A 17,625-nucleotide genomic window follows, 5' to 3' on the forward strand; every position below is an offset into this window, starting at 1 on the left:
TCACTCTACCCTGGATATGCTGCTTCTGCTCTCCCATCAATGGATGGAGGTCCTCAATGCCAGACAGGAAATCCGAGCCGTATCCCTGGACATATCACGTGCTTTTGACACAGTCTGGCACCCTGCACTACTCACCAAACTCTCTTCCCATGGTATTCAAGGCCATCTCCACTCATGGCTCGCAGACTTCCTCTCCTGTCGCAGTCAACGTGTGGCCCTAAATGGAGTTCTTTCATCCCCTCTTCCTGTGCAGGCTGGAGTTCCTCAAGGTAGTGTTCTGGGCCCTGTTCTTTTTCTGGTTTTCATCAATGATCTCTCGGACTCTCTGGAAAATCCTCTATTTCTCTTTGCCGACGACTCCACCCTCTGCCGTACCATCTGTCATCCCTCAGACCGGCAAGCAGCAGCTTCTTCACTCACTGCAGATCTGGATAAAATCACAAACTGGTCCAACCGTGGAACATGTCTTTCAATCCAGACAAATCTCACACTCTCACTATGTCTCTTCGAAAGGACCGTTTACAAAACCCCCCTATCCACTTTCTCAACAATCCTCTGGAAGAAGTCTTTTCTTTCAAGCTTCTAGGTCTCACTATCTGCCATGACCTTTCCTGGGAAAGTCACATTTCCAACCTCGCCTCAAAAAGCCAGTCGCCGACTGGGAATCCTCCGTCGTGCTAAGTCCTTCCTCGGCCCTCTTGAGCTCCTGACCACTTACAAAGCTTTTGTCCGTAGCCTGATGGAGTACTGCTCTCCCCTCTGGGCTGGTGCTCCTGCCTCCCACCTTTCTCGGCTTCACGCTGTCGAAACCAGGGCATTTAAGATCATCGGCATCTCCCGCAATGAAGCTGAGTCTTTGGGCCTCTCACTCAATCACCGCAGGTTGGTCGGTGGTCTTTGTCTTATACCGACCCCTCTCCAGCCTTGCCCCCCCCGCTCTCTCTGCGATTTGTCCCCACCACATTTCCACAGGGCGCTCAAGGTCCGCCAACAACCCCCTTCTGGTAAAACTACCAAAATCACGAATCACTGCTCATCTTCACTCTTTCATTCCTCTTTTTTCCTGCCTTTGGAATAAACTTCCTCACTCTATTCTTTCCCATTCTTCCCTCCAGGCTTTCAAAACAGCTGTTCACCATCACCTCTTATCTTCCCCCATCCAAATCCTCGATCTTTTCTACCCCCGATAATCCACCCAAGCCCACTTCCTTCATTTCTCCTACTTTCCTTCCTGAAAGTCCCTGAAATGTCCATCTTCTCTTCGCCATGTTCCCCGTCCCATCCCCATCCCTCTCCCTTCCACAGTTCACCTAATGTGTCTGTTCCCCACGGTTTTGCCCCTTCCACTCCCGCCCCTCTTGTCTCATGCCTCCTTGCTGTGAGTTGTGTGTTAGCTCTCATACGAGCCTCGACCAAGATATACAAAAAAAAAAAAAAACTAAGGTGTATGAACCCTGTTGTAAATCATACAGAACCAATGATATATGGATTGTAAAATAATATGGGAAATTACAGTAAAGCACATCAAATTAAGAGTAAATTGAATGCAGACATTAGTAAATTCATGGTCTTTTGGAGCATTGGATATTTTTATTCATTCAAATCTCCGGCCTTGGCATCCAGCTTTAAATATTTCCTTGTTAGCAGCATGGACAGACGGCGCATCAAGCTCTGCTTCAACGAAGCTTGCAGGTTTTGGGCTACATTGAGGTTCATCCGCTTTGAAATCGGCTTCAAATAACGAAGCATATTTTACGCTGCAATGTGGACGCTGAAATACAGTGCTGTAGTTGCAAACCGCGTAGACCTACGCAACATTTTGTTGTGGTTCAGCAAAGCCGTCGCTTCCCTCGGCTACGGTATACAACATGTAGCGGTCCTGAGGCAGTTATTTCATTCATATTCGTTTTAGATAGCCTTTCCCTCATGTCTCGTGGGTATTTGGGACAAAATGTGTTGCGACTGTTTCTAGGCAGTTCTCCATTTCCATCCTTTATCTATACTATTTACTTTGCTGCACACACGACCCCTCTATCACACAAGCATGCACGCAGAGTAACAAGAGAGCTCATTAACATATGCCAAAACCCCAGTCAAACTTCGCACTATTTCCGAAATGACCATCGCCTCAGATCTTCTCCAGACTCGAACCACAATGCTACAACATTCCTACAACTATCACAATGCCCTTATAAAAAAATCCTACATCCATTTAAGCTTGCTTACCTCACCATAACCGTAACAACGCCTCGCTCACCTTAACATAACCACTGCAATGCTTCCACCCTCTCACCATAACCACAAAAATTCTTCAACCACCTCACCACACCGGACAACCCCAGTTTTTTCCCTCCTCCCCCCTCATAAACGACTGGGAAGCGTGGGCCCATGGGCCGTGCCAGGTATGAGAAGGTCATCAACACCTCATACTTTCTTTCTCTCTTGCTCTCTAACTTTCCTCGGGGTATGTATCTGGGGGTGGGGGATGAACCTGTCCACCTATCTTGTATAGTATAAAGTTAAGATTGTAGAAGTTTTATATATCGGTAGAAGTCTGCACTGTATGCTTTTTTGTGTCTTTATAAATACTTGGATGCTCTTTACTTCATTTGTTATAAGAAATTGGTTGCGGTATAAATGCACCCAGCTCGTCCTGTCTTTTCCTCCATTGGTCCAGAAAAGCCCGCACAATATTGTTATCCATTAAGTTCTACCACGTGTGATTTGCCCTCGTTAGCAAACACACTCTCACTATCGCCTGGCAGAAATCTGGGCGTGCGCTGAGGGCACGAGACCCCCCCCTTGGTGCAGCCGTCTACAGGTAAGGTATCACGCGAAGTAGTGTAACCATGCCAGGATTGGCAGTGCCAATCGGTGTTCATGGTTGCTTAGCAACCCACCAGCACATGGAGTGCTTCCCCTCGTGGCGAGCCTCAAACCCCGGATCTGCAACAATATGCTTACAAAGCATATTGCTTGATACTCACTGGTAATTCTGTATACATACAGTATGGTAATTCTGTATGCGTACAGCACGTGAATTCTTTGTGTGATTTGGTACTGCAATTTCTCAAAAATAATAATAATAATAATAATAATAAGGCAAATATATTCACGCGTTGTTTAATTCGCACTTCTTCGTTGTAGCGCAAAATGCACGAAAATTGATGTAGCGTGAAAATTTCTACTTTTACAGTTTTCTTGATCCAATTTCATTTGTTGATTACACTGCTCTTGTTAATCCGGATTCGAGGGATGCAAAGAGTAGTATAACCAGAGAGTTGGTGTCAAAGCCACCCAATGCTCACCTGTTTATACATTTATCGTTTTCTAATAATAGAATAATAGTCTAATAATAGTCTAATAATATTTTTTATAAAGCATTGCAGTGAAGTCTGATCCAAATAATTTTAAAGCAAAACATGTATTTGTATATTGTAATCAGTAAAAAATAGTGTGGTAGATAAAAACATGAGAAAGGAAATAACTTGCACCAAAAATGTTTAAAACATTTGAATTTATTTTTTAATTTCAACTTCACTACATCAATAATATTCCCCAAAGGAACCTCCATGCCAAATATCAGCATCCTAGTACACATATTAAATGAATGGCAAGCTTCTAAATAACTTGCACCAAAAACTTTAACATTTTCACGCTCACGCTGACGCTGACGCTCACGCCGGGGGTATCGCTATAGCTCACTGTTCTTCGAACAGGCGAGCTAAAAATGATGTCACTGATAAAGCACGGTCACTCCAATGCAGTATTTGATCTTTCATTTCATTACGTTTGTACCATTATTCTGATGCTGTGCGTTATGTGCTTCCCCGCTGATGGACCTCTGGTCGCCTGGACCTGTTGGTGTATTTGAGCTTGGGGAGTGACTGTTGGAATCTATCTATCTGAGTTCTTCCCAACATCTTTGATCTTTGTTCCTTTCTCTTTCACACTTCTTTCTACTTTTTAACATTTCTCTTTATTCGTGCTAATTCTTGCTTTTTCTGTTCTTTACGTTCATTTTTCTCTTTTATCTTTCTTTCCCCCTTGATATATCTTGTCTATTTGTCTACGGAGAAGTAAATTCTTAGAATTATTTTTTGTAAAGGTCACTTGGTTGCGCTTGTATGGAGTCGAGGGTAGAGGAGCAGCAGCTAAAACGCTAATCATATCTAGGCTCCTGCTGCAGACTCTTTTGCTCTTTGTTTATTCAGGTTGCTTGTGATGACTCCAATGCAGTATTTGGTCTTTCATTCGATCACATATGTTCAAAAGTGATTAATTTGTTCTTGAAATGATCATCTGTCATTATCTCCCCCTCCCATCGGCCAAGGCCCGACATCAAAATGTTGCACAGACTCACAGTTGGGCTTGATATGAGTGTCGACATCTACACTGGTTTTCTTGTCATATTTCCCAATGATGTCTTCCCAGTTGATGGATTCCACATTGCAAAGCTGGGAATTGTTACGGATTAGGACGTTCCCGTTCAAGATCTCTGTGGATGTCATAATAATGATAATGATAAAATAAATGATGCATAAGAAAGGTATATGAAATAATCAGATGCAGAAAAAGACATTTAGTATATTACATTGGTGTTGACATTGTAAAATTTCTCACCTACACATATCATCATCATCATCATCATCATCATCATCATGTACCATACTCTATGCAGAACATCAGTTGTGCCGGAGCAGCTACGAGGCTACAATTCTGGTCGGATCACCACTCCGGCTCAGGAAGTTAGAGCAAGAATTTGGAATTTGTTTATGGTGCCAGTGATAGCTCGCCTACTCTTTGCAAAGGACACTGTGGGATCTTTAACATCCACCAACTAATGCTGGCAGATGGGACACCCAGTTTAACGTCCATCCATGGGACAGCACACACACATTGATGAATCACCTTTCCTGTGAAACACTGGGATAAACAGCTGGGCCGAGATTGGAGCCCATGCGAGACAGCTTAGTGAGGAGTATGCATACCTCTCGGCTACACAAATCTTGTCTGCAAAAAATACTCAGTAGCGAACCATAATCTATGATAATAATATACAGTACTACTTTTAATGACCACCATTATTTCCAGATTCTTGTGGGATCAGCAGTGGTAGGTAGTGATCAGGATTTTTTTTTTTTTTTGGTTTTTTCATTCATTGGGATTGGGACTTAGAAGGTTTGGGTGAAAATGTCGCTGCTCATTTCTACCATAATTGTCCCCCGCCCCTCCTACAAATCGGAGACGGGGGACATCTCAAACAAGGTCGGAGATGGGGGACATTTAAATGAGCTCCATCTGACCGACCGACTGATCATCCGTCCAATATACTTTTGTGTACGCGATATTTCAAAAACCAATGAACATTTAGCTTTCATATTGCAGATATCTACTCCTCATGACATTATCTCAACCTGATCATATCACGGCGGTGATTGGCTGAATTATGTTATGATGGCAACCATCTTGGTAACTTGGCTTGTGTATGTGATATTTTGAAAACTATTCAAGATTTAGCTTTCGCATTACACAGATCTATTCCTCATACCACCCAAAAGGCAGGGCACCTGGAGTATCAGCTCCTTGGTTGAGTTTACTTGAGACAGCAGGGAAACACGAGGCAAAATGCGTGACCCCCACTTGTTGATGTTTTATGGAATGGCGTAATCGAAAACACAACATACCAACATTGTCACAAAAGACTACCTTTTCAAGCCAAAAAGAACTGCTCATTTGTAGTTTAAATACTAATTGTATCTCATGTTGCGAAGAAATGCAATTGCAAAGGTTTGCACAAACATATGCGTGCAAACATTCTTGGTCCGATACTTGACTGCTCTGATAATGTTCCAAAGAGGACAAATCAAAACGTGGACACCAGTACCACTTGCCATCTTCTTCCACACAAAAGGCCAAGTCCCACATGTCATTAGAAAAAATTATGTTAGTTAATACAAGTTCCCTTACAAGGAACTTCAACATAGAAGGATCGAGGCTATTAGACCCATCGAGCCTGGCCAATGGTTGCCAACCAATGGTTGTTTGTCCATACGCTATCCTTTTTCAATCCCAAGTATCAAGCAAGGAAGCAGCACATACCATTTTTTAAAGACTAAGGTATGACTCGGATGGGATTCGAACCACCAACCTCCCAGACTCAGAGCAGATACTCCAAACCATTACACAAACGAGTCTGGTCATCAGCTTGCAATGGAACATTTCAATGAGGCAATCAGATTGAAATGTTTATTACATTACGCAAGGTTACCAATCTGTACAATTACCGCAGTATTCATTTCACAAGGTAATTATCGGCAAGATAAACAGCAGCCAAGAAGGTAACCTAAACTTCCATCATTTTTGCATCGAAATCAAAGGCTGACGTCTCAAGGATGCACCTGTCAGGTTAATGAGAGGAAGTTCCTGCAGAGCTCCACCAGGTCCGTTATTCTCGAGTATGACAAGAGCAAAGCTTTCCTGATAGAGCTTCATTCCACGAATGATGCGAAGGTTTTCCAGTGGGATCATCTCCACTTCGTTCAAGGACACCAGCACGTATCCCATGACCTCCCGAATGTCCTGCATTTCACAACGAGGGTGGGATGGAGCGATTGTAATCCAGATGTGAGAACTTGACTCGATGGAATCTCCTTGAAAAACTTGCTTTCCAAATGCAGGCGAGAAATCTCATGGAAATGTACCGATTCATATTTTTGTCGAGCACGGTGGCCTTTTCAGTTCAGTGATCTGTAAAGGTGATACTTCACAGAACAGTCACTGTTACTTACTGGAGGGTGTATTAAAAAATGACAAAATATATTTCCCAAAGTCCCAACAGCTATCTATGGTTACCTTGAGAAAAGTCAGATTGGCTCCTCTTTCTAGGTGTGTGAGCTCAAGGTTTCCAAGCACGACCTCACAGCCGGTGTATAGTGTACGGAGAGCACCCACATGCTGTTTCTTACTGATGAGGAGTTCAGACTTGTGCTCCGTGCCTACGCACACTGTAAACACCAAGCAAGAAATGTGAGCCTCAGATCACAGCAAACACAAAAAGAAAGCAACAAGACATCACTGACATCATGCAAAAATAGCTCAACTTATAGAAGAATATGTAAACAAATTATGGATTAAGGAGACTGAATGATCCTCTCCGATCTTCCCAATCAGGTGGAATGAGCATTTTGAGATTCCCTGCATATACTAGGCCAAATGAACATGAGCAGGAGTGCACCGATTCCAAATCAGTCACCAACAAAAGTGGTAAGCTGGCTATAGAAGTAGTTATCACAATAAATTTATCATGCCCTTCTTAATAAATACAACAAATTAACAAAAGACTGTCTCATCAAGCTGCGATAGTACTGTTTCGACTGGTTTTTTTTAGTTGTGTACAAGCGTGACTTTCAATAGGTTCCTCATTCTCAGTTGCACGTGCCAGTGTGTTATAACTCTTATTTCCAGTAAAATAAGTATGCAAATTAGGAGCTGTCTGTGTTTACACCGACTTGGCAAACCTGCTTGGGTACTTTGCATAGTGAACTCTCAAAAGTTCAGCCGACGTGGTGATATAAATTAACAGCACAGTCAGAGGTCATACCTGCATAGGTGAGCATTGGCACCCACAGGTATATGCATTATACAGCAGTAGGTCGAGTAATTTGTTGAAAAATAATCACAAATGAATTGTCAAAGCTATACCAAAGTCACACAGCAAAATGCGACATGGCTGGTATTTAACCACCTGTTTTTTTTTTATGTACCGTACTCTGTTACAGAAGGGCAGTGCTGCCAAAGCAGTTTCTTGGCAACAGTTATCCTGGGTGGTTTGCCATTGTCTTCCCAGCAGTAGTTAGAGCAGGACATTGGAGTTTGTTTAGGGTGCCGGCGATAACGCACCGACTCTTCGTGAAAGACACCTTGGGATCTATAACATCTAGCAACTAATTCTGGCAGACAGGACACCAAGTTTATCGTCCATTTGAGGAACAGCACACACATTGATGAATCACCCTGCCTGGGAAATACCAGCATGACGGTTTATAGTTGGGTAGGAGTTCAAACCAAGGCTAGACCAGCTCAGAGGCGAGTGTACGTACCCTCCAGGCCATAATGCCAGCCATAACCATTTTTACATGAGAATATAATAAAGCCTGCCGTATCTTTTGATACTTCTTCATGCTCACCAAATTACCACATCACTGTAACATTATAGTTCAGGTCAGAAAGAGGTGCAAGCATTATATCCAAATGATATGTATGTCTAGATTAAAACAGCTCATCTCAACATTGATACATATAAACACATTTTCAAGTGGATACTGCAAAGGACATAGGTCTTTGATAGTTTTGTTTCACAATGAGTGAAACAGCACATTACAGTAGACGTACATGTAACAATGACAAAATTTTGCTCCTTCACATTGTTTGATTTGTGTGCACAAGAGAATACGATGACATACCATTGTTGTTCTTGCTACTGCTCTGCCATGTTGGCAATAATTCTGCATGCCGACACCCTCCTGATACATACTACATACCCAAACACCCCTCTGGTGAGACCCTTGTGTATGTTCCATGTGCTGACATCTGTTGTTGTAGTGTTTTATATATATGTATATATATATATATATATATATATATATATATATATATATATATATATATATATATATATATTTATTTGACGGTGCCACTGCAGGTAAGCACTGCCTGATTGTGTACAGCTCAATGAAAAAGTTTGTTGGAAAAGGCTTTCATTCATTTATAAATGCCTTGGTACAGAGAAAACTCTTATAATAAAAATGGTTGAAAAATAAAAATAAGTATAACTTGAAGGGCACTCAATAGAGCGCATACCTTTGCTATGCAATGCCTGATCCAGAAGAACATATCGGGCACAATACATTTTTTTTAAATATCATGCTATACTGTATATCGTTTTGGGCCTCTCTCTCAATGGTGAAGAATCACTTTAAAAATCAAAAAATTCTCGTAGTTGGATCCGGATCTTAACAAAATGGAACAAATTTATCCTTGTCACATACCCAACCTGTGCAACAAGTTACATCCGAATCCGTCCACTATTTTTTGGAGATATCTTGCGATATATCGGTTTAACCCCATCTCTCAACGGTGAGCAATCACTTAAAAAATTATAGTAGCCGGATCTGGATTCCGATTTTCACCAAAGTCTAATCACTTTGTCCTCGTCACACATCCAACCTGGCCTTCATCCGAAATCGTCCACAACTTTTTTTGAGATATCCTGCACACAAACAGACAAACAAACACGAAAGATGTCGTGCATAGCACGATACTTGCGAAATCTATAACAGAAATTTGACCTTTAAAATAATTGCTGGTTGAATTCAGTGACCAAATTTGCAAATTCTCTTCAAATTTCAAGTCAATCGGATGAAAATTGCCAATTTTAGAAATTCAGCCTAAGTTGACCTCAAAAATAATAGCTGTTTGAACTTAGTGACCTCATTTGCAAATCCTCTTCAAATTTCAAGTCAATCGGACGAAAATTGAGGATTTTAGAAATCCAGAAAAGTTGTTGACCTTCGGTAAATTGTGACCTGTAAGCGATTGAGATACAAACAGACAGACAGACAGACTGAAAAATCAGTCACAGAGTGACACTTGGCAAAACGGAACAGCACTCGGAAGAGCACACCTCCACCAGGGTGAATAGTTTACATTTTGTATGCCACTGATAGGTCGAATCTGAATCTGGAGCTTAAACAAAATCGAATCGGCTTGTTCTTGTCACCTAACTCTTCCACCTCGTTTTGTCGTAACTCGTTCACAACTTTTTGAGATCTCATGAGATACATCGTTTTTGGCCCCATCTCTCAGTGGTGAAGAATCACTTTAAAACTCTCGTATCCGGATCCGCATTCGGATCTTCACAAAAATCGAATCAATTCGTCGTTGTCACATACCCAACATGCCCACAAAGTTTAATCCAAATCCATCCACAACTTTTTGAGATGTCATACAATATCATTTTCAGCCCAACCTCTCAATGGTGAAGAATCACTTTAAATTTAAATAATTCTCATATCTAGATCCAAATCGAGATCTTCACCAAAATCGAATCAATTAGTCCTTTTCACACCTTTAACCTGTCCACAAAATTTCTGCGGAATCCATCCAAAAACTTGATATTGTGCTATATATTGTTTTTGGCCATATTTCTCAATGGTCAAGAATCACTTAAAAAATTCTCAGATCCGGATTCAGAGCTTCACCAAAATTAAGCATTGCTGTCCTTGGCTGGTCAACTACACACAAAAAATTTCAGATTGCTTGAAAACTGTGGCCAAAAACCGTGTACAAACAAACAGACAGACAAACAAACAGACAGGGGTGGAAACCTCCTTCCACCTTCGGTGGCAGAGGTAACTCGAGTGAACTCGACAGCACGCCATCGCAAATCCCCACATTTCCCACCTAAAACAAAGTTAAAAGATGCCAAAAAGTTCCACCAGGAATGACCCAATATCAAATTTTGGGTTAAAATTTTCTTCTCCATTTTGACCCCGGAGACCCTAAGTCTCCACCCCCCCCCCACCACCTCCACTCTGCCCAGGCTTCAAGGAAAATATTTTTTTTAATAATATTTCAGAAACTGCTATAGCGATCGAAGCGAAACTTTGCAGTTGTGATCTACTGCCATTGCTCCAGATAACGAAACATGTTTCACATTAATCTGTTAAGCGATTTTAGAGCGAAACGTTTTTTAATTTTCAGTTTTCAAACTAACATGGCTGCCAAACTACATGACCTAGGCATTGAACGTTTGGAATCAGCTCAGGATTTGGTGGAGGATCACGTGTGTGAAGTTTAGTTTTGATCGGATAAGGTTCGTTATTCTATCCAATATGGCTGCCACACCACGTCACCCATATCATCATCATTTCCACACTGTATGCAGCTATAATATTTTCTTCGATCCAATATGATCCACCGAACCATATAACATCAATTATCCGTTGTCACATTAGTATTCCCAAGGCATCGTAAAAAGGTGTGTTAAGTTTTCCCCCAATCTGTCCAGCCGTTCTGGAGAAGAAGACTTTTGAAGGTTTTAGGGTAAATCCAAGAAGGCTGCCAGAATATGTGACCGATGACATCATAGTTATCAAACTTTATTCAACATGCTTAGTCGATCATTTATGTGCAGTTTCACTTCGATGTTTAAGGCGGTTCTGGAGAAGATTTTTTCCTTAAAAAAAAAACAAAAAAAACAATAATATGGCTGCCAAACCACATGACCAAAAAAAAAAAAAAACCACAAACCAAAAAATAATTTTCTGTCGACCAATCGATCACTAGATGAACGTCACAAATTTTCAAAATGATCGAATGCAGTGTTCTTCAGTACATGTCAAATTTTGACCAGGATACCACTTCACCAATGATTTTTCCCATGGTGCGGTTTAGGAAATACAGAGGTCCAACGTTTTTTCTGTTTTCCCAACAAGGCTGCCACCACACGTGACCTATGATGTCATAATTATCATTTAAAAAAAATATTCATGAAGAGTCACATCTATGGTGAACATTTCGTGTCAATCAGATAAGCAATTGCAGAGAAAACAGAGAAAATTTGCATGGACGTACGTACGGACAGATGGACAACCCGGAAACATAATGCCACCGGCGACTTCATCACCGGAGGCATAAACATACAGGCAATACCCCTGGGTGCTCACCTGGTAGTGGCTGGATAAGATCACCTGGGAACCACTAGTGGGCATGGATGACCCACAAAATATGTGACAGAGAAGAAAGTAAATACCTATTGATTTTTTTTTTGAAGGCCGTGAACAAACTTTGGTACATCACAGGTGATAAAGGTGGTGGTCAAGTTTCATCAAAATTGTGTGTGCTGTTTCAGAGAAGGAAGCAAATCCCTCTTTTTGGGGGCAACCCCCTGTATACCCCCTTAGACCCCGATTTTTTTTTTTTTAAGGGTGTAAACAATCTTTGGTACATCACGGGTGATTAAGGTTGTGGTTAAGTTTCATTGAAATCGTGTGCGCAGTTTTAGAGAAGAAAGCAAATACCTATTTTGGGGTAAACCCTCATAGATCCCCTTAGGGCCTGATTTTTTTTGATGCCATGAACAAACTTTGGTCCATACACAGTGCTGAATGTTGTAGTGAAGTTTCATCAAAATCGTATGTGTAGTTTCAGAGAAGTTGCAAGTATTTGTGGACAGACGGACGGACTGATTGATGGACGGACGACACGCCATCCCATAAGTTCTGTGGAACTACATTACAGGTGAGCGTAAAAAGGGGGGATATTGTAATCGGCTCCATCTCTCTGTCCGTCCGCCACGCTAGCTCCTCCTAAACAGTTGGGCAGAAATTGACCAAACTTGGTAGTTGTGATTAGCACATGGCAAGAAGGTGTGAGAGTAGTATCATTTTTGACCCTGCACCCTTGCTCAAAAGGTCAAATACCAAAAATGCAATTCCGGGCACAAATTTAAACTTAAAAAAAAATGTAACTTTGTATATGCGATTAACATTGGGGGAAGCATTAAATATATAACAATTTTGTAGATTTGACCCCTGGTTCATGCCCTGGGGGGTGAGTACTCAGGGTCACCAGGGTCAAAACAGAATATTTTCTTTAACTCAAAATTGGATATTGGGTTATTCCTGGTGGAACTCTTTGGCATCTTTCAACTTTGCTTTATGTGTGAAGCATGGGGATTTGTGATTGCAAGCCATTGAGTTCACACTAGTTTAAAGGTTCATCTTCTGACCTTTGTTGCGCATGACCATACCAACCAATTCTTATTTTACTAAGTTCTTCTTCACTAATATTGATTTTTAATTTTCTGATTTCTGAGCTCAGAATTCTGTCTTTCAGAGACAATGCATTCATCCATCATATCATTCTCATTTTCGTCAAACAAAGAGAGATAACAAGCTTACAAAACATGAATGATATATTCCTACCTTATTCCCTGACAATGCCATCAAAGATAATCAGGTAGGGCAACAAAAACAATAAAAGTTTTCTTTTAAAAAAAAATGAGTACTCTGGTCATAAAATAATGCACAAAACTAGAATGCAACATTACAACAGGTGTTTTATGTTCTCACATTGTCAAGCATGACAACGATGAAGGTCATCCAAAAACAACTCTGTCACACTGCTTGTAACTATATTAAATTAAAGGTTATAGTTGGTCACCAAATTTCATGCACACATCTCATTATTTACTGATGTACTGTATCTGGTAAATATTTCAAGTTTCTCACACAATTAATTTTGTTTCACAAATTAAAACGAGAGTGAAGTCGATGACGTGCCATTGCAAATACCCACGCTTCCCATCTAAGACAAAATTCAAAGATGGCAAAAGGTTCCACCAGGAATGAATCAATATGAAATTCTGAGTTAAATTGTTTCCCCCCCCCCCCGTTTTGACCCCTGTGACACTAAGTCCCCGACTCCTGGGTCATGAATTGCAGGTCAAATCCCCCCAAATTGTTAAATATTTCATGCATCCCCCAATGTTGATTACATCCACAAAGTTTCATTTAAAGATATTTTACAATGTGCCCGTAATTGCACTTTTCGGTATTCGACCTTTTGAACCCACCCCGGGGGGGGGGGGGCAGGACCCAAAATTATACAACTCTTGCACATTCATCCCATGTGGTGATTGTAACTATCAAAGTTTGGTGAATTTCTGCCCAACCGTTTAGGAGGAGATAGCGTGGCAGATGGACAGACAGACGGAGCGATTACAATGTCCCCTAATTATTTTTTATTAAGCATGGGGATAATGAACGTGAGTACCAAGAGAAAGTAGGTGTGACAGAGACCTTCAAAAATAAAATAGAAAAGTGATCAAAACTGCTGTTAAATTAAGGATGACATCGAAGAAAAATTCACATGAAATCCACCCAAAAAAAATTTCAGAAGATAAAAAATGAAAACATTCTTCAAACTTGCGAGAAGATGTTTTGCATTCGCTCGAGAGGTGCGCACAGCCATATGCACTCCGGTAAGAGTACACTTAAGAAGAAATGCTTGTGTGCTGCGAACAAAAAGCTGCTTGACCGTTGGATGAAGTGCATTGTAGAGAATGCTGATGATGTAAAATAATGTGGCATGAATGAGGTTTGTCAATGGTACGACATCTATTACTGCGTTCTCTATAAAAGCCTGCAGCAGATGGTTATCATGCACCCATTGAACAGTGCACCACCAGCTATCGTTCCGAAGTTAAAACGAAAAGATTTTCCTCTTATTTAAAAAAATAATTTCATGAACGACAAACTCGGTCCACATGATGGTTGTTTTTTTTTTTGTTATTTTTGCAATTTTTTTTTTTTAATCACCATTCGGTAATTTCTTGTGTTCCGGCAAACTGATCATTGGAACCCTGTCAACTTTCCAACTGAGATTCCTTGCTGTGCTGTGGATCAGATTGCACAGCACCACTTGGATCGGTGCTGGGTTTCTTTAAAGTCATTTGTTTGTGTGGTAGAGTAGAATGAAGCAAGCCAAACAAAATGATCTTGGGCTGGCAAGATAGCCTAGAGGCATTCACAATAACCTCTGAGCTGTCGAGCCTGGGTTCAAATTTCGACCCAGATATAAACTGTCAGGGTTGGAAGACCCTGTTGATGGCCAGTTTAGGGTCAGAGCAAAAAAAGGTTGGGAACCAATGCTCTAGGCTAATGAAAGAGTTATTGTACAAACATCAAAGTTTTGATGTAAGCAACCCTAGTGTATTGACAACGTCAGCTGTTTGTCAGTCTCAATTACAATTTTTTTTATTTTAAAGGCACGAAAGTTTGACTTATCAGCATGCACAACAGCCTAAACATTGCAAAAATTTATGATTTTGTAAGCTTCCACAAGTCAAGTTCACACTGCAAACAGGCTGCTGGCACCACACCCAGCCTGATGTTGACTCACTTTGATAGTGTTCAAAAGAAACACAAACACAATGTTGAAATAAATTTGTGAGTAGTCAGGCATTTTGTTCCGAGCATTGGCATCTGTGCCTTTGCATCCAGAAGGTCTGGTGACGGACCAGTGGCCTCCGATGACCAGATTTACCTTTACCCTTCATCTCAACATCGACACATTGCTGCTGTTTTGTGCCAAAACCATTCAAGCCAAAACCATTCATGTCCATGAAATCAATACACTTATTTTTTGCATCAGTTACCTTGAATTGTTTTTTGGCAATATCCAAAGGTTGGGTGGAGCAAGTTCAAAGTATAGGGCTCGGATTTGGCTGCCTTCCTTGCAGATATGTGATAAAATGAAGCAATCAAATAAAATAAACAACCACCATTTACTAACTATGCCTGGTGTCAGCTTAATGGATGGTTAGGGTGGTGGGCTTGGGATCCTGGGATTCTGAGTTCAAATCCCACTCGGCTGTTGAATTAATACCAGGTGGAGTTGACTGCCTGTCATCCTTCCGAGGTCGGCAAAATGAGTGCCAGCTTGCTGGTATATTGCGTCAGAGTGGCGACCCGTCCATGATTGTACCCAATAGCCAAGGAGACTGCTTAGGCAGCACCAACGCTCTGCACAGAGTATGGTCCATTTGGATGGATGGATTTAATAACTGACATTTTTGGACAATCCACTTTATCTTGATGGATTTTTAATGTATGTATTTTCAAAAATAACACATTACATTTCGTGAATTGGATGTAGATAGGAAAATGTTCATTCATCACTGGTTGGTTTTGAACCAGCTTCATAAAAACAACATCTGGATATTGGCATAAATCGATGACATTTTCAACATACTTGCAATTCACATAAATTTATGACTTTTTTATACTTAAAGGAGATAGCTACTTGCTATGATTGATTGTTTTCCACTTTCCCTACGGGTGTTGTTCAACTGTGACGGCTGTATGCTGAGCCGTTGCACTTTGTCGTAACTATATATGATAAGCTTGGTCAGTCAATAAGCTTTTCAACCCACACACAGATCAATAACCTCTACCATTCTATGATTTGTATTTCAACTTTGTTTAATGAGCCCCAATGACTCTTGCTGATTCATTCAGTTCCTATAGATGCTCCTCCTCCTCATCCTTCAGCATGACATGATCGACCAATCCTTTGAGATGAGTTTCGAGCCTATGTTCCCACCAACAGCAAAACGACCTCCATTTTGTCAATTTGACTAACCCACTAACTCACTTTACACTGACCCCAGGGTCCCTTGGGTGGGAATCACTCCTCCCCCAATCACTCATCGCACCATGCATTCCACATTCGCTCCATACACTCAGGCCCGCTGGCCTCACTCACTCAACATGTTCATTTTCCACTCTTCAACTCACATCGCTGATCACTGCCATTCTTCTGACTGCATCCCCGAACTACCTCATGCTCCCTCGTCATCCGTTACAATATAGCACGTTCCATTGAACACTACGTAGCTAAGCTACGTCCCCTCTACACATCCAAAGTCTGTCCCTGTCTCCAAATATTATTTTCCATTTCCCATCCGAAATCTCAACTACAATCCCTCTAACTAATCCATTCCACGAGCTCCATGAGGCCTTGTCCCTGCCCCATGAAGCCAGTCTTGCTAAGCTAGCCCATCCCCCTAACTAGTTCCATCCTGTGCCCGGGCAAGGGGGGTCTTCCACCCCTTGCCCGGGAATCCTGTTCACCCGAAGCGAGGCTTGCTTTTTTTTAATGCGTGCACCAGCGCGGCAACTCACAACCCACGCCCTTTCCCCCCGTGACGTCATGGCAGCTGCTCGTGCTTCGCGCACCTCGTCCCTCCTCGGACGGTACCATCCGGCAGGGATTTCCCCTCCTGCCGGATTCCGACCATGCAGCCACAACGTCACCCTGCGCATTCAAAACAAGCCTCGCGTTTCGAGGGCTTCCCTACGCGAGCACATGTGCTCTGCTCGGCGGAGCTTCACACACGCTCGCCTGAAGAACCCATCCGGTCCAAATCCATATCCAGCCTACCTTCTGTCCATCCGCGGGATCGGCTAATCCACCGCGTGCGTTTACGGACCAGGCTTCACTCGCGTAGCCGCGCACGTGGCAGCCTCGTGCGTCGCACAGCACGGACCCCGCGCACGCTGCCGTGCAAACTCAGCACGGTCCCCAAAACAGCTACGGCCGCTACTCGGCCTTTGTCCACCGTCAGGCACCGTCGTCGTCGCACTCTCGCGCACAAACTTCCCCGTGCCACGACGCTCACACACCGCGCCATGACACTCCGACATGCGGTTGCACTCACACACGGTGCTTCATCCACACACGGTGTTTCATCCGCACACGGCGTGCTGGAAGCATGCATTTCGGCACACTCGCAACCTCGCACACCATTTTACTCACACACGCGGTCCCTTTCACACAACGCCTTTCACCCACACTATGCATGCGTGACAGCACACATTTCGCCACAATCACACGGGGGATTTGTGCCACAAGAGGTCCCGGGGACTTCACACCCCCCCCCCAAGTTCCGTGTGCATCCGTCAACAGCACTCGCCCCCTCTAACTCGCAAAGCTCTACCGGACCCACCTGGCCGAGATCCGCCTCAAGGGGGAACATTCCCTCCCCTCGCTCCATAA

The 17,625-nt window shown here is 42.3% G+C and overlaps 1 protein-coding gene across 3 annotated transcripts in view; it reads right to left on the minus strand.

Moving 5' to 3' along the window:
- Positions 1–17,625, minus strand: part of LOC147030575 (receptor tyrosine-protein kinase erbB-4-like) — a 154,509-nt gene that overhangs the window by 60,176 nt on the left and 76,708 nt on the right. For 2 of the 3 annotated variants that reach the window (XM_085874784.1, XM_085874783.1), the window contains exons 2-4: positions 6,856–7,007; positions 6,402–6,582; positions 4,364–4,498 (exon numbers count right to left, since the gene is read on the minus strand). In XM_085874784.1, the coding sequence (XP_085730910.1) occupies positions 4,364–4,498; positions 6,402–6,582; positions 6,856–7,007 (468 nt within the window). Of the gene's footprint in view, positions 1–4,363; positions 4,499–6,401; positions 6,583–6,667; positions 6,765–6,855; positions 7,008–17,625 lie in introns of those variants that run through there. The other variant, XM_085874785.1, reaches the window with a different exon arrangement.

This window comes from Eptatretus burgeri, chromosome 3 (genome assembly GCF_056783735.1).
Source record: "Eptatretus burgeri isolate ZD-2024b chromosome 3, Ebu_testis_v1, whole genome shotgun sequence".
Lineage (NCBI taxonomy): Eukaryota > Metazoa > Chordata > Myxini > Myxiniformes > Myxinidae > Eptatretus > Eptatretus burgeri.